The following is a 26,662-nucleotide window of genomic DNA, read 5'->3' as shown; positions in this document are numbered from 1 at the left end:
CTTCTGGACGTCTATGGTTCATTTCAAGTGTTTCACCCTCCTAATAGTCTTTGCAGAGGCCAGACTTGGTGCCAGCTAAACCTCAGGATATAACCGCCTTTTGTTTTATTCTTATATCCCTCCTTTCTATCTCACCGTCTCCAAGCTTTAACTTAACTTAAGAATCTTTTGTTAATGGTGTTTACTTTTCTTTTGGCAGTCATAAGGTTTAGGATTTAAAATCGTTAATGACGGTTGGCTGTGCGTGCCCGTTTTGAGCTTATGTGATCCTCTTTTCTCTTCCGGTCTCGAAGCTGTTCGGTTACACTTAGAGTCCAACCATTGTGATTAAATTGGTCTATCAAAAGCAACTCTGTGAAAGATAACACTTGTGGACAGGTCCGTCTAGCGATTTGGATTTGTGTCTGCGGATATAATTTCCTTGGATAGATCTGGAGTCTTCCTCTGCATAGAATGCAGCAGTTCAGTCATTTTCCTCGATGCTGAACTTAGGGCTTCGCTCTGTTCCGGTGTGAAACACTAATGTAACACATGTCTTTCCTTGACCGTGCTTATATTAAAACATTCACAAAAAGCAAAAACCACTGCTAATGATGTGACCACTGCACCTCACCTCTCGTTCTCAGAAAGCAGCACTCCACCCCACCCCACCCCGAAAGAGGTTAGAAATGAAATGGCCGAAAAACAGCAGGGGACACTGCGAGTATATTACAAATGTCTTCCACTTTCTTCAACCAGGGGCCTGATGTGGTTTTGATACCAGAGACAAGTGAGGAAAAGAGAGGGCCACTTTACGGAGGGGAAATAGCCGGTGTTTGACAGGAGGCCTTTCTAAATCCCACACTCATCCATCATAAGTGGCATTTGTGTACTCTGAAGGCCTGATAATAGCCTTTTGCATTTTCACACTGCACTTTGCCTTCTGGATTTGATCGGGGAGAGAGGGAACAATCGAGTGAAAAAGGTGAGGAGGGTGGGATGAGGGGGGCACACACACACACACATATTGTAGTTTCATTCATTCTCTTTTTTCTTTTTTTTTCCTCCCAACCCTCATCATCCCACTCTCACTCCTTCAAGGCTGCTTCTCTTCTCTTCCCCTCTACATTTTAGGAAAATCACTCTCTGAATTGGAAAAGGGACCCCGGGGCCACAGGCGCAGGGTCCGTGTGTGTTTTTTTTTTTTTTTTTCCTTTTGGATAATTGACTCCAGTTGCCTGGTAATTCATCGCTTGCATATGCCAGCTAATTCATCAGGAGGAGAGAAGCTGCCGACCTCCCAACCTTGCATGCCCCGCCAGCCCACACCCCCACCCTCTCTGGAAGCACGCACTTCATATCTGAACATGTCTCGTATCTCAGCCCCCCCGTGTTGCTAAATCGCATATATGCATGCACACAAACACATACACACCATTCAGGGTTGAGTTTACCCCTCATCCACCGCCACCCACCCACCCACCCGCCCCAGAAGAGCCAGGAGCCTGGAATGAGAGGAGGGAGCAAGCGTCGAGTTAGCGGATGAAAAACCTGAGATGATAGATGGGGCGCATTGTGGCATTATGAATGAATTATACCTCCCAAATACCTTGAGCAGTGCAGACTGTCAGCCTGTATCTATACTAATCTGGGAGAAAATATAGCTGTTTCCACATTAAAGGGGGCCGGCAAAGAACGAGCTGCAGAATTAATTGAGCAATCAGCCCATTAGAGAGAAACATCATACTGAGCCCTGTTTCTGATGTAGCAGCATTTATCACTGCTGACCAGGAATCTGCTTCCATCCCTGTGTACCCCCCGCCCCCCACCCCCTTCTCTCTCGTTCTCTCTAATGTGGCCCCCATCTTCAAACAGATTAGGATTATTGTGACAAGACAAAGGTATCTTTTGTCTTTTTCCGTAGCCGTGTCAGCGCCTGCCGCATTTATCATGGTTGTCACGCGGTCTTAAGGCTTTCAGTTTGCACACCTTGTCCCATTTTTCTCCCAGTGGTGGGTCCATGTTAAATTTGCAAAAGAAAGTACATTACTGGAAAAATGTCCCCTGATGAATGGTAGGCTGGACAGTCAGACACACAAGCATTTGTTTGCATTTTTTTTTTTTTTCTTCCCTTCAGTTCTGTTTTTATGTTTATCAGGTGAATCTGGACAAAATGTGATTCTGGTTTTTCAGTGTTGCAACTGACATTGTTGGGGGAGATGTTAGCACTGCAGTTGTTCAGACGTATTTCAAATGGCCAAGGCCCACAAACCAGTTTAGGAAAAAAAAGTGACAATTTTTGACAAACTTGGTCTTGATCTTGAATTCCTTCAGCTGCGTTGATATCACAAGTGACCAAGACTTTAAAGCCAGTGCAAATACTTAAACATTTGTGCCTTGTGTTTCACTTCATAACACATTATTGGATATTATAACTAATATAAAATGTTGATCCGCTGTGCTGCAGTAGGACTTAAAAGTGCTCCTTCCTTTAGACTGTTTCTCTTGTTCCTCTGGTAGAGTGAGAGTAAAATATTAATGTCAATATCTGGATCTATAGTTGCTGTGTGTTTGTGCTCCTGTTTGGAAAGTAGATCCTTACAGAAAAAAATAAATTAAATTAAATTAAATTAAATTAAATTAAATTAAATTAAACATCTTCACATTGTTTACAGTAACATGGTGCCGTTGTGGCCTGCTGACATTTCTAAATTTCTGTGCATGTATCTGAAAAAGTCTGAAATTTGCAGTGAATTAACCTTGCAAGGCATCTCCTGATAAAATATGGTAAAATACTAATACACTAATATCAAAACACTCCAATGTGATCTGTAATGTGTGATGTTGATGGCAGTCTGCTGCCTCCTGCACGGGACAGGTGCCTCAGTGACCTAATAGCTGACTTATACCGCCCTCTGGTGGACAAGTCAGAGAACTGCACTCAAGTATTCTAAAATCATCAATGATAGTAAACACTGAATAAAATTAAAAATTGGATTGAACTGAAACAAATCAACTGATGAAAGGTTTCCTGAGCACTATTTAGTAAATAATACACACCTTTGTATAATGTTAATTTGACTCTTTTTTTAACCTACTGTGAAAAAGGAGTTAATTGTAATGACTTGATTCATTCATTCACTGGTTAATATGTAATGTCTTCATGACATATTCATACACATACACAGTACAAATTCACAACTGTGATTTAGGCAGAATACAGATTATGTCACATTAGCAGATAGGTGTTGGTCAATAATAGGTGTGAACCTGTGGAGCCTTGTTGCATTGGAGTTCAGGTAGATAGTTGGTGACTTGTAAAGAAAGATGAAGCATTCTTGGTGTTTTAAAAGCGTCATGCAGTCAGTGAAGGTTTGCACTTTAAGGCTTGTGGGAGGGCTTTTGACCAATGGGAGTTGAGCATTGAGTTTGGAGCATTTCTGAGCATTATGCTCTTGTGGGGAATTCTCCATTCTGCAGAAGACGGGTCAAATAAAAGTGGTCAGTTAAAGTAAAGCGGGCGACTTGCCTTTTTCAGCCACATTCAGGTCACACATCTCTGTGCCTAAACGTGCTGTTTCGCTGTATCAGCAACGAGTGTCTTCGTTGCTGATACAGCGAGGAGCTCAGCAGCTGCTGCAGTGGATAAGGTTTTCAGTCTCTGAAATGTCTTCCATTTCACGTATTCCAAAGATCTTTGTCAACACTGTCCTTATCTCACCAAGAGCCAGTATCTTTCCCACTGTTTCCACCTCAAACACCCTTATCCACTTACAATCACCATCATGAATGTTAGGCACACGGGCAATCAGTCCCTCAAGGTCTTGTGTTTGCCAAGGAACGTACTGTCTATGTGCAGTTTTTATGGATATTGACCAGGGTCAGTGTATCTTACTGGAGGTCTAATGGTTGATCTGTATCTGAGGTCATGGTTTCTGTCTCTCTCTCTCCTGCTTCTCTGATATTTAAAGTCATATGGATGTGTTTAAGTGGGAATTAATCAAGAGAATTAATAGAGAATTAATCATTTGCACAATGAATGATGTAATGTTTTAATTTAAATAACTACGATAGACTGGTGAAATGCCCAGGGTGTACCCCGCCTCTCGCCCAATGACAGCTGGGATAGCCCACGCCCTACCCCACCAGCACTCAACCAACCGCAGCACCACTTTTACACCACTATTGAACCAGGATGCTCCGCAAAACAACTTTCCACAAACAGTATGAAACAAACAATCTTCAATTATATTACCACACCCTAAAACTCACCGCACGCAATTCTACCACACCCAGTGCTAAAGGAAATTGTCAACAACCAATAAAAGGCCTAAACAGCCTGCAATAGTAATTATAACTCAAAATTTGGACAACAACTTTGAGTGGAATTGACAAAAACTTTTATCAACACGGGTTCTCAACAGCTTAGATAATACACAGTTGCAGTATCAATCCCAAAAAGCAAACAGTTGCACAGCTTTATGCCAGAGCATAATTCAAGCTTTCTCTTGACTTCACTAGTAAAGAGAAAGCTTGTGAGACGCATTGAGAGTTGAGAACTGAAGATGTTCTGTTCTGCCAGGTCTGCTACTATATGGAGGAGAGATTACAGCTTTTGACTCACTTGGTCAAAATGGATATTAAGTGTAGGTTCGTGGTCGTGTATGTCCATTCAAAATTGTGTCACCAATGACGGGGTCTTTCTGCTACGCTGCAAAATATTTTACAACAATCAGAATCTTTATGGAAAAAAATACTGTTCTGAATCTGTTGCTACAGGTTTTGGCAGCCGTGTAGCTGAAATAGATGATGTCCAGGGTTAGTGAGGCCCTTAATGATCTTTCTAGTCCTACTAAGGTTAGAAGAGGCAAGGCAGTGGGTAGTGGGGGCAGAGGGCAGTTAGAGATCTTCTCTGCAGTTTAGTTTCTGCTTCAAATAACCATGCATCCCTGTGTCTGCGTGGGTTCTCTCGGGGTACTCCAACTTCCTCCCACCGTCCAAAGACATGCTCATTAGGTTCATCGGTGATTCTAAATTGGCCTTAGGTGTGAGTGTGAGTGTGAATGGTTGTCTGTCTCTCTGTGTTAGCCCTGTGATAGACTGGCGACCTGTCCAGGGTGTACCCCGCCTCTCTGTGCCTGTGCGTGCAGCCTAGCTTTTCCTCTGCAGGTTTAGGCTGTAGCCACCAAGGGGCAGCATAACACGCCATAACATTCACAGCAGGGCCTCCTTTAACTTCTTTGAGTAACTTCTGTGTCATTGAACAAATGTAACTTCCAGCTAAGACAACCTAGACACTGTTGTTTAAGCCATTCTAAAGTGACGGCATTAGTATATGTGCACATGTCTAAGGTGGCAATGTGTTGCATCAGAGTTTCAGACTCAGATATGTCTCAAGTCTTAAGCCCTCTTAAGAAATATGCTGTTGTTCACTGGACAAAGAGAAAAATGAATAAAGTAGCACACAGTTTGCATCTTCTGCATATAAAGGAGTGTCTGAGACTCAAAAAGCACGTGCAGTTGCTGTAATATAAGAACAAAACAAAAACAAATAAAACGTGTTTTTTTATGTTCCATCACTTCCCGGATAACATCAAAGCAGAGATAACACTCAAAAGCTGAGAGTTTTATGTGATCTCTGCTGCGTCACATTGTGATGATAATCTACAACAAAACTGCCTTCAAGTAAACACTATAATGAAACTTGGGGGAACCTGTTATAACTGCTTAATGAAATGCATAGTTGCAATATAAAAATCAAATTTATTGATTTAGATCAACATAGTATTGTACGCCATATAAACTGAGATTTCTGTGTTACTTGGTATTAATGAAAGTTGTAACTTATCCAGATTGGCTTGATAACCTAATTTTTCTCCACCAGTTCACGATTTCAAGTCCCCAAGGACATGAAGCCTGAACAGCTCTGATACAAAGCACATTTCAAGGTGAGCATCATTTCACTTACAAATGATTTATACGAAAGCAACATATTTGGGATCATTCTCAGTTGTGACCAACAGTGAACTTGTGTACAGACATTAGGCTACATTTGCTAAAACAGTCTATACTTTACTGCTGTACAAAGGTCATGCTAGTCATCTATAGTAGTGTATTTGTCCACATTAATTTGTTTAACATGTAAATAAAAGTATTTCATTGGACTAATGTGTCCATCTAAAGCTAAGATCTTTTCTTTTGGACTATGGGGGAAACGCATGAGAATTTTTGATAATATGGAAAACCGTCAACTAGTGTAATCTAATTTCTCTGTGTCATTCTTATACTTTGATAGTGTTCTAGTTTTATAGAATGTGAATTGCTGTTTGCAAATAATTACTAACTTTTCAGACAGTACATAGTTTTGTGAGAGGAGGAAAAAAAGACAGACTGTTGTCTTTATCTTACTTGCTCACTTCAAGTGATGCTTTGGTGATTACAAAAGAAAAGGCAATCTATTGCATGTGATTGCATTTGCTGCTTACGTACTTCATATCTTAAGGTGTTTCATGCTTGTATATACATGGAAATGTACACTTTCCTAATATTGTGTAGGTCTCCCTTGACGTCCAAAACAGTTGTGACTCATCAGAGAATGGACATGGGCCATCTGAGGGTGTCCTGTGGTGTCTGGCAACAGAATGTTGTTAGTGGGGGCCTTTGGGTCCTATGGGTTGAGGGGAGAGGCCTCTGTGGATCATCCCACAGATACTTGATCAGTTTGGGATCTAGTGAATTTGGAGGCCAGGTCAACTCCTTGTGCTGTTTTTCATGTTTTTTGACTTGTTCCTAAACTGTTTTGCATGTGTGCCTGTTTCAGGCTGCATCCTGCTGCCATCAAAGAGTGTCATTGCTATGGGGTGGGGGTGCCTGGTCTGGTCTAGGTGGGTGGTACATGTCTAAGTAACATCCACATGAATGCCAGGTTTAAAAGTTTCTCAGTGGAACATTGAATTGTCACAAAATGGACAATGTTATTCACTTCTCCTGTCAGTGGTTTTAATGTTACGGCTGATCGGTGTATCTGAGGATCTCTTCTTGCATTCTTTTGCTATCTTGATCATCTCACTGATCTGCACCACTGAGGCTGAATCGTTATGGACCAGATAAAATTAGCAAGCGCTCCCAGATATAAGAAATAAAAATAATAACATATATTACCTGTAGTTCAGGTCAAAATCGAAATTGAATAAGTGATAAAGAAAGGATAGAAGCAGATGTTTAGTGGTTGCTAGGTGGTTGCTAGGACTGTCACTGACCTAGTTTCTATCAGTGTCAGGATGCTGGTGTGTAGCAGCAGTTTGGCTCCATACTCCAGACTTTCCCGCGCCAGTCCATTGGATCTCGCGCGCGGTTTCGGTAAGTTTTCGCACGCTCCGCAGTGGACCAATCAGAGCGCAGCTTTCCTGATCAGCGTCCCGTTGCTATGCCGTTGTCCTGAGGACGGTCCTGGCCTGTCCGGCGGCGAGAGTGAGTTCTGCAACAAACTATTCATTAATTACTTGATGAAACAACTATTTAGAAACACAGCGTAATTTATTTATTTTTTTGTGATATATCTGAAATATGTCTCTCTGCTTAATGTGAAGCTGCTAGAAATACATATTGCAGTCAAAGCAGAAGTGTGCAGAGTTTGGAGATTTTGTATGTCCACCTGTTGAAATAACAGTCGTTACAGTCGTGCACAAGTTGTTTTAACGTAGATGTGCGTTGCAGACAGGCTCATAAACCCTTTTATGTCGGTTCAAATGTTAGAGGCCAGCAAACAGCTGCAGTTACGGTAGTAACGGGGCAGGAGACGGACACGCCTGTTGCTGCGTGTCCGTCCAATCCCTCTTGAGAGAGAATTAGCATACCACCAATAAAACAAGACTATGCTAATATTCGCCTGACTCGCATTGTCCCGACTGGTTTAATGTGAAGCTGCGAGATTTATCTGTCAGTTGCAGCACAGTGGACTAAAGATAAAAAGCGTGTGTCGAGTCGAGAAGATACCAGGATAGCTCGCTTTTACTCTGCTCTTGGTGGATTTGGATTTTATGTACAACATGACATTTGAGGAACTAAGCGGAGATTACTCCCAAGAAAGGTAAATAATACGGATTATTAATGCATGTTTGAGGTTGCGGGTGTATCGGTGTATATTATAGTAAGTGCACTGACTTGACCAATGCATGATAAATATGATTTAAGTGCTGGTTTCGTCGTGTTTTCTGCCGCCTGTGGATGTTAATCTCAGAGTTTGGTCGGCTAACTGCTCTTCTGTTGAGACTGTCGCGAGACGCTCTTAGATAACTTGTTAGCTAACCTCTCTGCTGTCTGGATTCAGGTGAACAAAACTAAACGATAGAAAACTTGACGCGACAGGCTTCAGTTTGTCTTTTCGCTTTCACGCACTGGTCAAAGCAATTTCGATATTTATAAAGAGTTAGTTAGTTGTTTTTTTTGTTTTTGTTTTTTACGTTTCGAAACTGACCTGTGCACAACTCTTGCTCGAAACGATACCGGCTGGTTAGCAAGGAGTCCAGCAGCTAACTAACCCGAAACAGAAAGGGTTTTTGTGGCGCAGTGGCAACGATATTAACATTAGTTTTGTACTTGTTTGCGTTGCAGAATGGATACAGTGGCGAAAGCTTTAGAAGAAGTCCTGACCTCGGCTTTGCCTCAGGGCTGCATTACAGTCGGTGTCTACGAGGCTGCCAAATCACTCAATGTGTAAGTACACGGTTACATCAGCTGCTAACACACTGACAGCTCCTGGAGATGTCTCACTAAGTAGTAGCAGGACATTTTAAAACTTTTGCTAACATTATACAACAGATGCTGTATGTGCACAGACTAACAGACAGCATCTATTTTTTTTCCCCCCTTCCACTACAGAGACCCCGATAATGTGGTTTTGTGCATCCTGGCCACCGACGACGAGGACGTTAAAGACGTGGCCCTGCAGATCCACTTCACTCTCATCCAGGCTTTCTGCTGTGAGAATGACATCAACATCCTGAGAGTCAACAACACCCGGCGCCTGGCAGAAATACTGGGAGGAGGAGGAGGTGGTGGTGGAAAACAGAGTGGGGGTGAACCTATGGACCTACACTGTGTCCTTGTTACTGTAAGTGTTGTTTACACGTTTTATAACTGCACAATCTTGTTATGTTAGGATTTCATATAAGGTGATGAGGTATGAGCGCATGGGTGAAACTCTCACTGAGACTTAAACTTGCCCGTGCTTGTTCTGTGCATTTGGTAAACATGCTTATGACTCCTCCCTCTTATGACTTCTGAGGAATTTCATCAGAGGGGAAGACCTTGCGTGTACACCCACACCGAGACTGTGTCTAACTCAGTGCAGTATGATTTGTGTAATAAGATGTAGATGCATTTAAATAATTTATTCTCTTTCTCTTGATATTTTCAGAGCCCTCATTCAACATCCTGGAAGGACCCTGCTTTGAGCAAGCTGAAAAGATTCTGCATCGAGAGCCGCTGTATGGACCAGTGGGTACCAATCATCAATCTCCCCGAACGATGAAGTTAAGGCTGGAAAAAAGCACATGAAGAGTGTTGTGAACCCTGATGGACACATACTACCACCCAGAGATCAAATTCCAAAGCACTGCTTATGGGGAAAGAAAAATTTCTAGGGGGAAAAAACCCCTGCTGTCTGTAAGGGATGTATTTGAAAAAAAAAAAAGAGCAGGGGCTGGATTTCCACTTTGGACCGGACTGTTCGGATTGCGTCTGTCAGCCTTTGCAACCAAGATGAGATGGCGAGGCTCTTGTATTGTTCCGAGGTGGAAATGGTAAAAAGCCTGTGTGCTTTTAATGTGAAGCTGGACACTATACAGGAGGATCATATCATGTATGTAACGCCTCTGTGACAAGTCAGAAAAATGTGGAGAAACCAGAGCACAGAGCTGATGAATGGACCAAGGCCTCGGCCTCTCTCTGCAGAAACAAAAGCACTTGTTGAAACACTGGACCTATTGCAATTTCACTTATTTGATTACAGTTGTTAATGTTGACGTTGCTATTGTCGTAATTTAAAAAGGGAAGGGCTACACATCCAGTGAAGACATTCTGTGTATTTAGTGTTTCTCATACCAGCTGTTTTTATTGCCACAAGTGAAATAGTTCCTTTGTTACAATTTAAGTTATTTCTAATTTAAGTGTATTTATGTTTCATTTTTTTACCTGAACTATTTGCAACATCTGAATTCAAGACACATATATGTATTGCTGTCAATAAAAAGTATTTTTTGGAACAAGATCTACCTGTGTTTCCTGTTCTTTTGTTTGTTTGTTTTTTTGTTTTTTGCCCATTTCTGGAAATTTTAGCAGCGCCGAGCTGTATTCTGACCTTTTTCCAGTTGTAAAAAAAAAAAAAAGTCACGTGGAGATCACAGAGGTCATGATGGCCTCTATGGCCTTAGTGCCATCTCTGAGCTGAAGAGAACAATAATCCTCGGCGCTCTCTCTGCACAGGCTTCTGCCTCAGTCAGCAGGACCATGCTCATTCATCCAAACAGTTCCCTTTTCACCAATTCCCTGCGATTTGTCGGGCAGTTTGCACTTTCACCAGCTGACTTCCTAGAGAGCAGCACGTGACGACTGCTCACATGCTTCACCTGTAACGGGTCAGTGTGGACCGATTACCTACATTGTATTTCATGCGCGGCAATGCTCTTGAGCATTCATCATAAAACCGTTTATCGTCCAGACAGTAAAGTTATATCTGGTGTTTTTTTGCAATTCTTGTCGCTGGATATGTTACCGGCATGGAGCATGCAACTAGACGCAACTCGGAAAACATTTTGAAACAGAGGACTTGGCGTGCGAGCTGTTGTGCAAGCCTCCCCAGCCACTCCCACACTCCTTTCTTTTTCCAACTGTGTCACGCATACAAAAGCAGGTGATCTCTCTGGAGCTGAATGCCGGCAACGTCACAGGGTTCGTGTAAGGCGGGCAATCCCCTCTGAGAGTGCAGAGTCATGATCACGAGGAGGGAGAGGGCAGAAGTCTGTCCTTGGGTTGCACAATGCAGCTCAGCGTCTCATGTGAGAGATATCAAGTGACAGAATGCTAAACTAGGCGCTAGGAACAATTTAGCCAATAAGATGAGCATTAGCTTTGCTGCATGTGCTATGATAGCATGCAGTTTACTTGGTTAACATTGTTGTTATGGATGGATGGATGGATGGATGGGCCAGGTAAAGGTTTAGCACCTTTAAAGGAGTAGCCTGAGCTCCCTTCTAACTACATTACCCATAAGCACCCACTGCAGACCTAGAGAAGGGAATTTTACTTAAAGTGAAACCGGGTGCTGTAGATTTCCATATATAGCAACTTCAACACATTAAACAGGCTGATTGGCTGTATTACATGATGTCAACATGCTTTCATATCACACACAGGCAGTAATAATGAAGTATATAATACAAAGGCATTGCAGTTATTCAAAAATGGACGAATTTATTCCAAAAATCATAACTGGTACCTGAATTAAAATGCTCCCCCACGCGGGACAAGCTCCTCGGGGGGCCCACTGGTTTCAGTCAGCACTGTTTTAAAGGTTATCTACCATGTGATGGCAGGGTGCTATGATGAGTGATGCAACGTGGTAGAAAGATGCTATTTTAAGACCGAAAGAACAGACGGCTGATGTAAGTCAACTTCCAGTGAATTTATTCTAAAAAAAGGATCAGGTCATCAGGAGCACACATCAGTACCTGCTCGCTGTGCAGCAGCGTTGGTTCAAGGTTCAGGTGCAGCGGGTTGTGTGTGGGCTTCTAAAATAGAGCAGAATTTCATGATCTGATAAGTCACGCTGCTCTTTGACTTGGCATACATGGCGAAACCCAGGGAGCATGTTGCATAACCTGAGTCAGCAGTATAGCGTATCCAGATTTGTATTATGCTCGCTCATTGTGGCAACGATCGAGAACATACAGAAATCAGTGCGTTGCTTAGATTGCAGGGGAGATGGTAAACATTTTGGGATAACACTATTGCAAAACAGAGGAGAAACCAGCCATAAGACTTACACTCAGTTACCATTTTATTAGGTACACACGGCCAGAAATAACTAAGTAGCTGGAGCCTGTTTTACAGGCAGTGGAATGATGCTGCTGAATACTGAGAAAAGTATAAAATGTGTTCAGAAGGCTCAATGGGAGACTGAACAAAAATTTATTGCAGTGATGTGGTGTTTTACTGAACCGGTTCTAGGTATTGCTCTATCCAATCAGTTGCTAACCGAGTGTGAGCACATTGTCCCATTCTGTTAAAGGTGACAACGGTGTTCTCCAACATAAAAGGTTCAATGGATGACACTGTGAAGCTTTCAGGAGTTCTGTGTGAGCACACGGAGTTACTGTATTTAACATAGTCCACAGTGACAGTGGCAACTTGCTAAGCGTCGTATTTCAGACAGATTCCCTGGTGATGTTTTTTTTAATGAGGGATCCCAAGATCAGATGAGACATGTAGTCTCTCTGTGAAGGCCAAAACTTAAGGTGAGACCCAATATTAATACATGTCAAGTGTAAACTGTACTGTAAATGCAATTGACTGTTTCAGAGTATTACGTTATGGGAACCTAACAGCTCATAGTTTTGCTGCTCATGAGTTTTATTGCAGCACAAGTAACTAACGTTATCATTCTCATTACTACACGATGACCTCACCAGCAGATCTTTACACAACTCCAGCCTCAATATGTGTAATGAGCATGATTAATGAGGGTGTGCAGGACCTTTAATCTATCATGCATCATGTTTTATCTGACCACTGGCTGCACTTCTTAAATAAATTGACCCTGAGATGTACACAGCGATAATAGCAAGAGCCTCAAATTGTCCTTACAGACAGTACTTGAGTGTACTTACCAACACTGGTAAGAGTGAATAATAAATAATGTATAATGACCATTTTAAAATCTTATCACTGCGTAACGATGAGATAAACATGCAGCTGGGCACGCCAGTGGTGCAGAGGTGCAGAGCTGCAGTCCTCACCCCCAGCTATCCATGCTCACCCTCCGGTCCTCCCACCCTCCCCTTCCTCTCCCCCTCATCAGCACATTCCAACACACTGACACTGTAACTGCCAGGGCAGATTTCCACCGCGGGGCACACGGTCAGTGAGCCGGCCGGCTGGTCAAGCCCGCTGCTGGCCGTACGCCCCCCGTGACTCTCACATTGCTGCACAATGACAAACTGGGATTACTGCAGAGGCTGTGCTCGGAGGCATTCACGCATACAGAGAACATCCAGGCCGTCCGCTTCATATTCCTGCAGGGGCATATTATTTTTGCTTAAGCGTGCATTATGATGTGTTTCACTATTTTTAGCGGTACTCAGTGATGGTGGTCTTCATTGTGATGCAGCTGGTTTTTCCTGCAGGGACATTTGACCATTCAGGGGAGAGCACAATCTGTGAGAAAACAGCAGGAGGAAAGTTTGGCCTATTTACCTTTTAGACAACAATAAATAATAGGTGTGATTGTTATTTCACCACATCCCTGCTTTATGTGTGAGAACTGTCACTTGCACAATGCAATGCATTTCTTTTACAGTCGCTGACAATACACTATTCCTGTGTGATCTTCCCATTGTGTGCAGCAGAATGTTTAATAAGCTGCTCCTCCACCAGCTGGCCAGAGACAAGGTCGCAGAGGCCCGAGTGGCCACCGACAGAGAAAGAAAACAGACTCTCAGGCTAGGTAGACGGTTTCCCAAAATAGTTGCTCTACTCTCCAAGAGCGGAAGTCAGGGTTTGGTACCCTCTATATTTAGCTGTTCTCTCAGTGTTCTCTGCTCTCAGAATGGTGAGATGCCTGAGGTCTCTCCTCTCGCAAGTGGGATATAAATAAACGACTAATGGGAGGAAACGTCCCCAGATGCACACGTGCATGTGTATAAATCTCAGGATGTATCAGGTGGTAGCAGAACAACACATATTTATTGAGATACTAGACGAGCATTGTACTGTAGGAATGATTCACTTTATTAATCTCACTTAAGTCTTCATACAAAGGTTGGTGTATTAATAAAGACATTTATCAAAATGCAGATCTTGACAGTTAAATTAATCTATGAATGGTACCATAATGCTGTTACAGAGTGGTTGTGACTGGACAGAAATTACGGCATGGCAGTGGTGGTCTGAATTTTTTTCCTTAGGAGGCATACAGGATTGATTTATTGCAAGTAAAAAGAAGTCACAGCAAGAGAAGATCATTAAAAAAAAAAAAAAAAACACAGTCGAACACCAGATCTCGCTGATTTGAAGACCTGAAAGTACCCTTTGGATAAGGCAACGATACCAAAAACTGCCTGAAAGCGGAGCACCAGGTAAGTGAAACGCGATTTCACATGTTCTGCTAGTGACGTGTAGACAGATGGCACGATATTGTTATGAATCACTTTCATTCCACAGTTAAAAACATTGGATAGAAACATCTTTCTTTTCTTTTTTTTCCTAAAGAAATGACTCCCATTAAGAGTGTTCTTCATGATACAAGGCAAACATAAGTAAGGCTTTAGAGTGAAGAAAATTTTAATTTATACTATCTATTCTTTTTTTTTCTTCTTTTTTTTTTAATAGATATTTTCCCCCAGCGAATCACAACACACATGTTAGACTGAAGCCCCCCCCATCCCCTCCCCCGCCAACACAAAAGTTACAGTTTAAATTGGAAAAAAAAAAAAAGAGAGGAAAAACTTAAGAGCAGCGGTCTTGTAGAGTGGTTTTATCGTTAATGCACACATTTGCACCGGTACCTACAACACTTAAAGACGATCATGTGCACATTTACCTGACTAAGACACTTGTTGTGGTGAGGGAGCAGGCGTGGCTCACAGTGACGCGTTAACACCCGCTGGCGTGCTTTTTTGTCGTCAGCATTCTAAAAATAGCGTACCGCGGAAAGTTTCCAGAAGGAATGGCTGAGATGGTCTCTCTGAGATGACGTTAAAGTGTTTTTAAAAATGCAGTTTCATTGGTTTGGCTTGGCCCGGCGGTTTTCATCACACAGTGTTGTCAGAGTACAAAAAAAAAAAAAAATCAGCATTCTGGTTTTAGCTTTATTCGCTTCGCTTTTTGCATGTGCAGACGAGACATTTCCAGAAGGTTGGAAATCTGAGCAAAGATCACGTATCTCGACATGACGGTTGGTGCGAAGACGACACTACCATCATACTGCGAATACTAGGCAGGAACGGTGAATTAAATGCAGATTGTCGTGGACTAGCCAGAGGCGCTGCAGCTTTGACGGGCTGCAGAATACTTAGAGTTTAATACGAGGCCTTACTGCCCCCAATAAATGATACCTCATGGTAGCATTTGAGTGTAGACCTGAATTTAGCAATCTAAACTGCACAAATACTGCTGTGAATGTGTTCTGATATACTGATAAACTGATGACAGAGGGGGAAACTTTGGCTGCATGAATCCATTTAAGGCAAACAACGGTCACCGCCCGCTGGAGATGAGACTGTGCACAGATCAAGAACCAAATCATCACCGAGGGCTGCAAGTGCTGTTAAAATATTACGTACCAGATGTAATCATAACGCGCGTAGCCGGCATTCGGTTAGTGGTCGGAGCTCAAACTGAGGTCAGCGGTTTCAGTGAGTAATACAGGCTAACGGAGCAGCCGCACAACACTTCTTCGCTCAATACAAACCGCCGCTTTTGAGAAAAATCACGGTTTAACAGAACAGGCGTGGTAACGATACGATCACAGTCCACCCCACACTCCTCCCAATCCAGCAACATTAATAAGCAAAAGAAAAAAAACGAAAAAAAACAACAACAACAACGACAACACATAAAGGCTAGGTGGCATTCACTACAATATAGTGCATGGTTTTTTGTCCTTGTAGGGATTGTCTGAAGCAGGGATGCCCATGAGGAGAGGGTCGTTTCGGGCGTTTGCGTTGCAGTAGTTCATAAGGTCTGCAGAGGCCTTGGATACCTGCAGAGGTGACAGAAAACAAAGACACAGGGACGGATTTAGACGGTGTACGCACACAACACAGACGGTATTCATGTAACAGCTAGCAATGCCAATTAGATCACTCTGATTTGGCAGAATACATTAAGCTCTGCAGCGACAAGCAGGATTTTAAAAACTATTCGTGAAAGTTTATTTGCAACGGATATCTGAAATCATATCACAATGTGTCATAACTGTCAGATGTGACCGAGTAAGGACTCCAGAAAACACATGAAATGATCACACAGGCTGTGGCAAGTGGCCGCTGCGGATTTCAAAGTGCCTTAAATTCACGAGTTGTCAGCTGATTCTATTATTGAACTACCAAAATACTAAAGAACAAAGTTTACTTGGAAAGAGGAAGCAAACTATCCAGAGCAGCATTTAAGCTATCGCCCACTTAAGCACATGAACGCACCGAACAGCTAATCAGATGCGGAAATATTTATTGTTTTAAAGAAGTCCTTGCATGTCTCAGTTCTACTGATAATGATAACGTCATGCTGCAACAGAACAAACTTTTTTTAAGGTGTATTTTATGCTGGAGAAGACGCAAACCCGACACAGGTAATGAAGTGGATTGAGGGGTTCAAAATGTGCAGACAACGAAGGCTGGCTTGTTTATTGTGGCACTGTACCTTTATCCTCTCAATGCTGGCCTCTACTCTCAGCTGCTGCACCGTCTGCCGGGCAAGGCGGATGTTGTTGGAGCTGTGAGGCTTTGTAGACATCTTGCTCGGTGCAACACTGTAACGAAGAACAAGGGAGAAAGCCTTAGCACTAGCGGAGGGTGATGCAAATATTTTTTTTTTCCCGGGAGAACAAGCTGTTGAGACAAAGCCCTGTTTTCTCTGCAGTTCCTGAACATTTCAATACAGTTTTCAGGTAAAGTCAGAGGACAGACAGTGAAAACGAGCGTGGAAAAACACTTCCTGCTGCTTCTATAACTGGAAAAGCCAGACTTGTTTTCAACTTGGTTCATGGAAATGCAGCCATCATGATGACAAACCTGAGAGCAGTTATGCGTAAAATATATCTTGCACATCAGACGATAAACAGAAAGTAATGCTAAGTTGTTGAATGTCTTGTAAACATCAATAAAGGCCAACAACCTCTCTTCCTTACTTCCTCTTCCTTTGCAATATGCAAAGTGTTAAAAATATGCACGGGATCTTTTCACTCCTGTTTGTACTATGACCTGTGAGTGCACACAATCTGATAGACGCTAAACTATCACAATGAGTGAAAACCTGGCACCGCGAGATATCTGTTATTTCAACAAAAAGCTGCAGCGATGTAAAGATTTCAGGGTTTGCACAGTGTGTGTGTGTGTGTGTGTGTGTGTGTGTGTGTGTGACTGAGGGGATCGGCGCCTGGGAACGGAGCGCCGCAGAGGGTCGGAGTTGTGATTCCGCTTCCTGCTAATCATTAACAGACTGGATGGGAACAAGCCTGGACACATACTACAGTCCATGTGGGAGCTCTGCCTCCACTGTTGCTCCCCTGCTCTCTTGCTTCATTTTATAACCATTTGTCTGTGTTTCTCATAAAAGCACACAAATTTCCTGTAACACTTCTGCAATACACACAAATGCATTCTTGTGACACACCACCCATTTCTCAGCAGGGAACCGGAAGCTACAGGGACAGTGGTTTAGAGATTTCTGGTTAGAATCCACAAGAAATGCATCTGTGGGCTCTAATGTTTTATTTCACACATTCACATGACTAAAGGGAGGTTTTATTTGATAACTGTGCATTAATCTTTCTGCAGACGGTTTCCCAGGATTCTGTAATGAGCTCCTCAGGCCGGGCCTCGTAGCTGTCCCTGTCGCCAGACTAAAGACAAGAGGTGTTTTGATATCAAGTAGAACTAGAAAACTCTGGAACAAAATTCCTGAGAAGATCGGACTCGTCTCTTCATTCAGACTCATTTTTTTGATTGGTTTCCATATCCCGCTTTTGCTTTTACCCAATTACCAGTTGGCCCCTATTTTCTAATGTTTATGCTGAGTTTACCCTCATTATATAATCTTGATTATATAATGATTTTACTGTAAAATGTTCCTGAAGTTTATCGCTTGTACCATTGTGATATGGAAATATAATTCAGCCACCATTTATGAGCTGTTTGTCAAGTGCATTCAGAACATTGAACATATCGGGGCTAAATTCAAACTGATGCAGGTACTAACAAAGGTTAAAATTATACTGCATTCAATTTATATGTGCACAGAATTATGAAATCAGGAGTCACTGTAACTGTAACTATTAGTGATAATACAGTAAGGTGGAGCCAATGCGGCATGCAGCAGCCATAAACGGCTCTGCCAGTAAACCACAACCTATTGGACTGTATGTTTACTGTGTCATACCCTGCCTGGGTTCAGTTTAGCCTGCAGGATGTAGCCCCTCAACACAGCATCAGATATAGAAGCACTTCTATTCATTTTAGGAACAAAGGGTGAGGGAGGAATAATGACAAATTAAAAAACGGAAAGGGAAAGAAAATCTCACTTTTCATACTTCCCTAAGGGAGTGCCTGATTGGAGAGTTTCATTTCATCTTAAGATAAGCAATCGCTCCAAGAGTCCCGAGATGACTCAAAGAACTGAAATGTCATTGGTAACATGAAAGCGAGGCATGAATAGTTCTTATGGGGCAAGGTAAACAATCAAGCCATGGAACCGTCTTAGTCACACATCAGAGGCACAAAAGGCACCTTAAAATCCTTTCATCCCTACATGATGAGTGAGGGTGGCGGTTACTTCTATAATGTGGAGGGTGTTTACATAAAATATTCAGGCAAAAGTGTAATATGTTTGCTTATCTGCCAAATTTCCGTTAAGTTTCAAATGACAGGCGGTTCAGTTATAGAAAACGACTAATAGTCAAATACACTGTAAGAAGAGTTTATTTTTTCCTCAGGCATTTTATATTTCCTCATTAACAGTGATGAGCTCAGTGACTGTAACGGCTGATGTGCCAGTTAGCCAGAACGGTTTGGTCACCAACTTCTTCTGTGCTTCAAACACTTTTCAGAGCATCTCTCTTCCAGGTAAAAATTCAGCACCCCCCCCCTCCCCCCACTATCATGCAATCCAGACTGTTTAGTTTATAAATGGTGTAATACGCAAACACAGCACAGAAACCACAGATCAAGTACAACAGTGAATGGAGAGATAACATGAGACGTGCAAACAAGCCTCACATGGCATGGCTGCAGGTAAAATTAGACTTGAGAGCTAATCAATTGTGACTTGAAATAAAGACTGCTTAACAGTTTAACAGCAATTCAAAGTTCTGCAAAACGGGAAACATTTAATCAAAGACCGGAGCAGAAAAACAAAACCAGAGCAGATTGTAAATTGCACTGCAGTCAGTTTACAATAACTGTGAGCAGCTGGGTAGTCAGGAGAGACAGACGTCTGACCTGTTCAAGTGCACACAGTTGATATTCCTTTGTATCCAACTTGGGGACTTAGATGAACCCGTACAAGCCCACTGGCTACTGGTTGCGTTAAACGTTATTATGTTAGAGAGAGCATGAGAAGTGGGTTGACCAGAATTTTTAAAAATTTTATATTTTTTTTTAAAAAAGGCTTCTCCAAGAGAATGAGTTTAAGTAGTTGAGGGTGTTCATTGAGTAGGACATGAACAGGTGGACTGGTGCAGTATCAGCAGTAACGCAGGCGGGGCCACCACGCAAAAGACAAAGTTGAGCTGTTGATTTACGCTGAAACCCCCACCTGTCATCATGGACTTTGGGTAGTGACCGAAAAAAGGGCATTGTGGATACAAGCAACCCAAATGAGAGTGACTGGGGTCAGCCTTAGAGATCTGGAGGGGGCTACGACCGGAGCCACTGCTCCTTCACGTCAAAAGGAGTCGGTTGAGCGGTTCTTCTGGGAACCCCCCCTCTTGGTGGCTTACCAGGCACGACCAGCTGGGAGGAGACCACGGGTTGGAACAAGATTTCACTGGCCAGATGACATGTCTAATCTGTCCTGTGAACACCTTAAGATCCCTTATGAAGAATGACAAAATGTTGCTAGCAACACTGAAGGGACCAAAGTAGCCCTGCAACCACGACCCGACTTCAAATATGCAAACGAAAATGGATGGATGGATTATGTGGGTACATATATTGTTATGAACTGATGTTATTTTACCAGTGTTTTTTGCTGGCTTTACCACTATATGCCAAGTACAAATCCAAAACACTGGTCCTTTAATTTTTGTTGCAGCAAAACGGAAATGCAGCAAATTGAAATGATCAAGAGGACTCTTGAAAGTGACTAAAAGTTGACACACTTCACATTTTTTGGTTTGATCATGTTCTTATAATTTCTTTACATATTTATTTTTTTAGTTAAATCAGTTTAGTCAGTCAAGTTTTTCTCTTTGCTGTAAAGAATATTAGTAATCGTTCCTTATCTCTATCTGTCATGCGATCGAGCCTCGTGTGCAGGAGGGAAAAAAGACCTGCACAGCCGTAATTTAAGACGAAGCCAAGACAGGATTAATGGTCTACTACTCTGCGGCGCCAAAGTATCAGTTCAACCAGTTTGTGGAGTAAAAGGAAGAGGCAGGATTTAATCTCGTCGGCACTCAGAAGTGAGTTTTGCAGGCACAGCATCTAAAGTGAGTCACCACAGTCAAACTGTGCAGCCCCTGTGATGTGATGCCAGCTACTACCAGCACCACCAGTTTGACTGAAACTCTATGGGAGGGCACCAATATGCGAGTGTGGGGTGTTAAGCACCACCATGTACATATAGAAGCATGCAAAAAAAAAAAAAAAAAAAAGTTACCTCCAAGGATCAGAAGGAAGACCACCCCCTTTACAGCACAATACACACACATGAGCAGCCAGGACCACCTACTGCACAGAGCAGCGAGGCCCCACCGCCCTGCTCTACCTTACACACACAAACCCACCCGCACACATGCGATTCATTAGCGCACTGTTCAAAGTGCCAAGAACAGGGAACCATTATGAGTCAATGCCATTAACACCAACACTCTGAGATGAAAAACTGTGTGTGTGTGTGTGTGTGTGTGTCTCACCCTGGTACTACACTGCAGCTCAGACCCAAAGAAAACTCTTAAACTGACTGCTGACAAATACAAACGGCACCCATTAAAGGCTAAAAGAAGAGTCAGTCCTGTCAACTGTACAGTATGTGTGGTCTCTTCAGCGCAGAGTATCTGAGGCTTTTACAATAAAGCAACACTGCTGGGAATCAACTGCCTGAGGCCTTAAGTAGCGCCGGCTGCAGTTTGCACTTGACTGACGTGAGGTGATGAGAGGTCGCCAGGGATTATGCTTTTTTACACATCCAAAGCCTTGCATTTAGTTCACCTCAAAATGACAGATTGGACATTTTCTCGGGTCCCTTTTGTGGTTTGCAGGACTATTAAACCGTCTGTTAGTTCACAAAGTTTAACTTTGGAGGAATGATTAAAATAAACACTGAATATTGAATTTATCTGCAGAAAACTGGCCTTATTAACCTGAATAACTTGGGACGGTTTCATTAAATTAATGTAGTGTACTAATGTCAGAATTATGCTTCTGTGACAGTGACATATAAATGAGTCTGAAGCCCTATATATAGAGGAGGGTGTCCTGGGTAATAGGGGTTGAACGACTTCAGATTTTTCAAAGTTGAGTGATGAAAACTTTGTGATGAAAGTTGAGTCCACTAATGTATAATGTATAATGTAGCCAGGATTAAAAGAAAGGTGGTGTAGTTTAGCAGCCTTTTCTGTGTATAGCTAAAGGTCTAATAACTTTAGACAACGAAATTCACCAGCAAATTGTTGATGTGCAGTCTCCTTCTCTCTGTTACCACAGGACGTTTGGTGAAGTTGTTACTGACTGCCGTTGAGAGGATTTGGACCGTTCCTCTGCTAGCGTTAGCGGATGCCTTTTCAGATGAGTGTAAACTGCAGTAGTACTTTTGTTATATTTCTTACATATTCTGCATGTCATGATAGCATGGCCTTCATCTTTAGTGAAGTCTTTCCACCCACTTGATGAACCACTGCTAGTTTGCTGCAATGACTGACCTTGCTCTTCACCAGTCTTCTCCGAGGCGTCCGTGTTGTTGTCACGTGATCCGCGACTAGTCGACTTCACAGTGAAGTCGACTAGTCGGTACAACCCCTACTGGGTAACTACTGGTCACATAGAAGCCAAATAACGCGTCACAGGAACATGCAAGTTGATCTAACTCCTGTGAGGATGTTACCCTACCCCTAACCCCATTTTATTAAAATGCATATGCGCACAAGAAGACGTAGAAAAGACAACGTCTGCAGACAACACCCATGCTCACGTGCAGGCCAGAGCAGCATGTTCCAGCCTGAGCTCACCATGTAATTGATGCTTTGACAGACTTCATTGGAGTTTACTGTGTAACATGGGAGTGAGCGGATAGTAAACGATTTTCTGTGTGAACTATTTCTTAACAGTGTGAGAAAGGACGCAGTGAACAGTCAACATCAAACACTAGGTTTCTCCTAACGCTGTAATCCTTCATTTTATGAAGTCAAGCCCTTTTTTCACACGGCATGTGGTCTGCATGTCTTCAACTACAGTGATTCAGTCATTTACGCTTACTAATTATGTCTGTATATAGCAGTTGTTAGTAGAGAGATCATCATTCCTCCACTGGCTTCAAATTGCCTTCACAATGCGTGCATTTTGTGTTACAGTAACAATTACGCAGGCATCAGTCTTACTGTTGACTGTTTAAATGTCAAAGCAGCAAAAGCATTTTTCTGTTTTTTTTTTTAACGTTCTTTTTTGAATAATTTTGCAGGACAGAAGAAGCTTCAGTGAGATGCTGGATGAAGAGGTGCATGCCAACTAGTCTGCAAGGTAAATCTACTGTGGGATACTGTGTTAAATCTGAGGCATGAGATCAGATCAAGGCTGCAATTACAAATTGGCTGAATTCTCTATTATAAAAAACACTTATGTTTTCTGTAGCTGCGATCGTGCACACACTGCATTCAAAGAATTGTGCACAAGAACTTATTAGCTGCTAAAATCCAAACCAAAGCAGACACCTAACTGTCTATAACACTGCTAGAGATCAAGTTAAACACGCACAGAAATATTAACTGCCTGCCGTCTGACTTTATAAACCAACAGACAAGTAAATAACAGAGAATTGTGGAAAGGCAATATGCAGACAGATGTCTGCAGCTTTGAACAAAAGAGTTCAAAGACCTGGGGCCCAGCCACAAGCCAGTATACTGGCTGTTCTCCCTTGCGTCTCCACACACACGCAATTCTGTCATCTCCCTCATGTCCACCCCTCCCCCCCGCCATCAGGAGTTTCCCAGTCTGCAGCTAAAAGTAGCTCTCTCTCATACTCTCTGCTGCCAGTCAGCACTTTTTCAGCTGAAAGAAAAACCGTCTCCTGCCTCCCTTACACCAAGACCCTGAACTTCAGGTTGATGCCGATCAGGTCAGAGCTACTGTGCAGTCCCTCCTTCTTTACTATAAACACACGGCTACTGCACTTATCAAACTCAGTAATCCTCAGTCATCAGACCTGCTGCTGAGTAAAGTAGGATTGTGTTTATGAACCAGAGGGGAGACTGTGAGTGCTGCAGAGTTTCTTGGACTGTGAAGGGGTGAGGCAGAGACCGTGTGGGTTTGTACTTGTTCATGCTGTGAGAACCACCAGAGTGCCATCGCAACTTTCCCACCGGAAAAAAGAAAGGAGTAACTTTAACGCCCCAATCTGTCTGCAAGCTGCTGATACTGCAAATATCATGATTTTGTTTACCAGAAATAAAAGTAACAATGGGGAGTCTTACCTGCACCGCAAACTGTGGGAAATATCAACAAAACAACACAACTGTGTGTTATTAATATTACTGTGTAGTTTCTCCAATTAAAAGACGCCTTTAAGATAATAAAAATCCTTGATGAGCCATGTCATTATCGCTAATAACTGGTGCACAGCCACTTTATTGTCATACACATTACATCTAATCTTTCCTGTTGGTTTGAACTCAAAATGCCATTTTGACAGTGAAGTGAAGTCAAGTGTGGGAAGGACTGTGCAGCTGTCAAGTGTTTTCTGACAAGCAATGTGAGCCTTCCTGTTGGGTTCGGACTGTTTGACAAAGAAGGTGTGATTATTTTTTTTACTACTTTGAATCTTTGACCAAAATGATAAATGAACTGATATATTGTTAATTAAAGGAACAGTATGTAAGAAATGTATTTCAATTAATCATAAAATGGCCCTGATATGTCACTAGACATGAAGAAATCATGTTCATTTCAAATACTTATATCACTGACAACAGTGGTCCGGCCAGGATATTGTCATTTAAAAGTGAGAGTTGCAGCCCTCAACTGATGTTGATGTTGTCATGTTGTGTTTTGGTCTGAGGCGCCACCCTCCACCTATCTACTAATCACGAAGTCAGTAGAGTTTCGTCATCCGGGTTGCCAGCTCTGCTCTAGTTACCGCAGCTGCAGCTACGAACGTGTCGGATAAAACATGTATAACGTTACTAAACCTAAAAGACCTCGTTATGAATCCGAACTACGTCGTGACAAAGTCCGAAATAAAACAAGGATTTGTATAGGAGATGCCTTTGAAAGATGGAGACGGCTGAAAACAGAGAAGAATTTGAAGACAGACGCCAAAGTTGCTAATTTTCTCCTGGCTAACTTACTTGTACATGATGTAAATGGACATTTAAAATATTCACGACAGTCGAACAAAGTTATGCATGTTCGTGCAAAGTAACGTTACGTTAGCGCATACAGAGGAGGTGGGTCATCGAATTGAAAAGGTAAGGAACTGTTTGGGAAATAAAAACGGCGAGTCGTAATTGCTAACATTAGCAATGCATTATGAGCCTGTTTCTCTGTCATTATGCTGAAACGGCAACCTCGAGTCAGGGGGGAGGTTGGAGGGGATACACCGTTCTACAGTATTTTGAAAGTGATTGCAGTACCAGTTTTGGCCAGTTTTTGCCACAATCTTACATACTGTTCCTTTAATAGTGGAGGAAAAATGTGACAGCAGGCCTAGTTTACAGTGAGAGTAGTAAAGACAGGTCCAGGTTTATCATGTGCACACTCATACAGCCCACACTGAGCAAACAGAGCTAGAGATGTAGATCATGTGTGCTTTAAGGGGAACTGTGACAAGACACACAGCTGCAGGTATGGTCGCTGAGATAAGTGGAGCGGACACAACCCCACCCAGGCCATTGGCTGCACACTCAGTACAAAGGGGATACCAGGAAATTCAGTGCTTTTTATGCTGGTCCCCAGAATCCTTGGTTGCCATTGGCTGACTGGTATCCATTTTTCCAATGCAAGCAAACATTTCCAGGAAAAGCTGCAGGACTGGTCAAAAATTAATGGAAAGTTGCTCTCATTAAACACGTGGTCCTGCAAATAACCACAGCTCTGTGTTATTCCTGAATCTCCATGAAGAAGTCCCAGTTTAAGTCAAACCCACATACCATAGCTTCTCCGAATCTGGAAAACTGCACAATCCTGTAAGTCCTGTGGCTTTACGGGATAAAAAGAAAAAAACAACAATCTGGCATACTGTAGCATACTGTAGCCCAGCGTCTAGACAGATGACTAGACCAGACTCATTTCTCCAGGATTTCTAAATCCTAAATTCATGTGCAATTACTCGAGGCTGTCCAAATAAACTATGAATGATTCCTTGTTTTACACACACAGGCTGCACGGCCGACTACGTTCGCTCCAGGAATTTCAAGTAAGGCCGGTTTATTATGCACTTGATGCAAAAGCCGCACAAGCTGCAAAGAAAGGCTGCATGAAAGATAAGTTGGGTACATTCAGGAGACAGCAAGTCAAGCAAGTGTCCTTAAACATAATGTTATTTAGAACAGGATTGTGTGAACATAACTGACTGCACATACAGTGGCTGATACAACAGTGAGGAAGAGCAGTGTGTCAGAGTCTTTGACTGTCTGGCAGATAACGTGATAAAGCAGAACACTGTGGTATGCAGGAATTAAGCAGGAATTAAGCAGGAATTAAGAGGAGACACCTGATGGAATTATAAATACATTCCACTCATACACAACACGCCCTTCACTACCTGAATCCAGGTCAGAAAAAAAAAGATATATGTTCTCCATATTTTTTCTATGCTCATTAGTGATTTAATTGTTGAATCTGCAGAGTAATTATGACTGCAATGCCACAGCAATAAAACAAAAGCCAACATTCTGTCCTTGACTTATTTTGCCTCTGTTACACATCAGTGAGTCAGGTCATAAATCTGGCCCCTGAACTGCTGAGCAGGACATTTTAAGTTGTCAGGGTCAGCCGTGCCGTTAGCCTATTGTTTGGGATCTAAAATTATCACTTGCGTAATCCTAAATGGGAATGCATAGTGCTTTAAATATTAGGGTGAACGTTGAGTAAGTGTAGCATAGGCAAGGGAAGGTTTAATGGATACCTGCAGCAGGGGTGTGTGTGTGTGTGTGTGTGTGTGTGTGTGTGTGTGGGTGTGTGTGTGTGTGTGTGTGTGTGAGTGCGTGTGTTTGTGTGTTTGTGCATGTGGTGGTGGGGCAGCTTGGGAATGCCTTAGTTTAACATTGTACTGTATTCGTATACAAAAAAAAAACTGTGATAATGGCGACGGGTCATTT

The 26,662-nt window shown here is 42.5% G+C and overlaps 2 protein-coding genes across 2 annotated transcripts in view; one reads left to right on the top strand and one right to left on the bottom strand.

The window, feature by feature from the left end:
* The first annotated feature begins 7,787 nt into the window (after positions 1–7,787).
* Positions 7,788–10,249, top strand: gadd45aa (growth arrest and DNA-damage-inducible, alpha, a). Its single transcript, XM_084547132.1, has 4 exons — positions 7,788–8,068; positions 8,593–8,694; positions 8,860–9,091; positions 9,398–10,249. The coding sequence occupies exons 1-4, from the start codon at positions 8,019–8,021 to the stop codon at positions 9,509–9,511; spliced, it is 498 nt and encodes a 165-aa protein (XP_084403258.1). The 5' UTR covers positions 7,788–8,018; the 3' UTR covers positions 9,512–10,249.
* Positions 10,250–13,809: 3,560 nt separating this feature from the next.
* Positions 13,810–26,662, bottom strand: part of gng12a (guanine nucleotide binding protein (G protein), gamma 12a) — a 28,843-nt gene continuing 15,990 nt past the window's right edge. Inside the window, exons 2-3 of the mRNA XM_084545928.1 lie at positions 16,618–16,726; positions 13,810–15,958 (exon numbers count right to left, since the gene is read on the bottom strand). Of these exons, the coding sequence (XP_084402054.1) occupies positions 15,833–15,958; positions 16,618–16,710 (219 nt within the window). The 5' untranslated portion in view covers positions 16,711–16,726 and the 3' untranslated portion in view covers positions 13,810–15,832. The remainder of the gene's footprint in view (positions 15,959–16,617; positions 16,727–26,662) is intronic.

Source organism: Chelon labrosus (assembly GCF_963514085.1).
Source record: "Chelon labrosus genome assembly, chromosome: 6".
NCBI classification, from domain to species: Eukaryota; Metazoa; Chordata; class Actinopteri; order Mugiliformes; family Mugilidae; genus Chelon; species Chelon labrosus.
The sequence above is the reverse complement of the archived record's forward strand: the minus strand, read 5'-3'. Positions and strand labels throughout refer to the sequence as shown.

What these genes read in the sequence shown, in the direction of transcription:
- gadd45aa (XM_084547132.1), top strand. Translation starts at nt 8,019, where the DNA reads ATGTACAACATGACATTTGAGGAACTAAGCGGAGATTACTCCCAAGAA. An exon ending in GCTGCCAAATCACTCAATGT is followed by an intron (nt 8,695 to 8,859) that starts GTAAGTACACGG and finishes CTTCCACTACAG; the next exon opens with AGACCCCGATAATGTGGTTT. An exon ending in TACACTGTGTCCTTGTTACT is followed by an intron (nt 9,092 to 9,397) that starts GTAAGTGTTGTT and finishes TGATATTTTCAG; the next exon opens with AGCCCTCATTCAACATCCTG.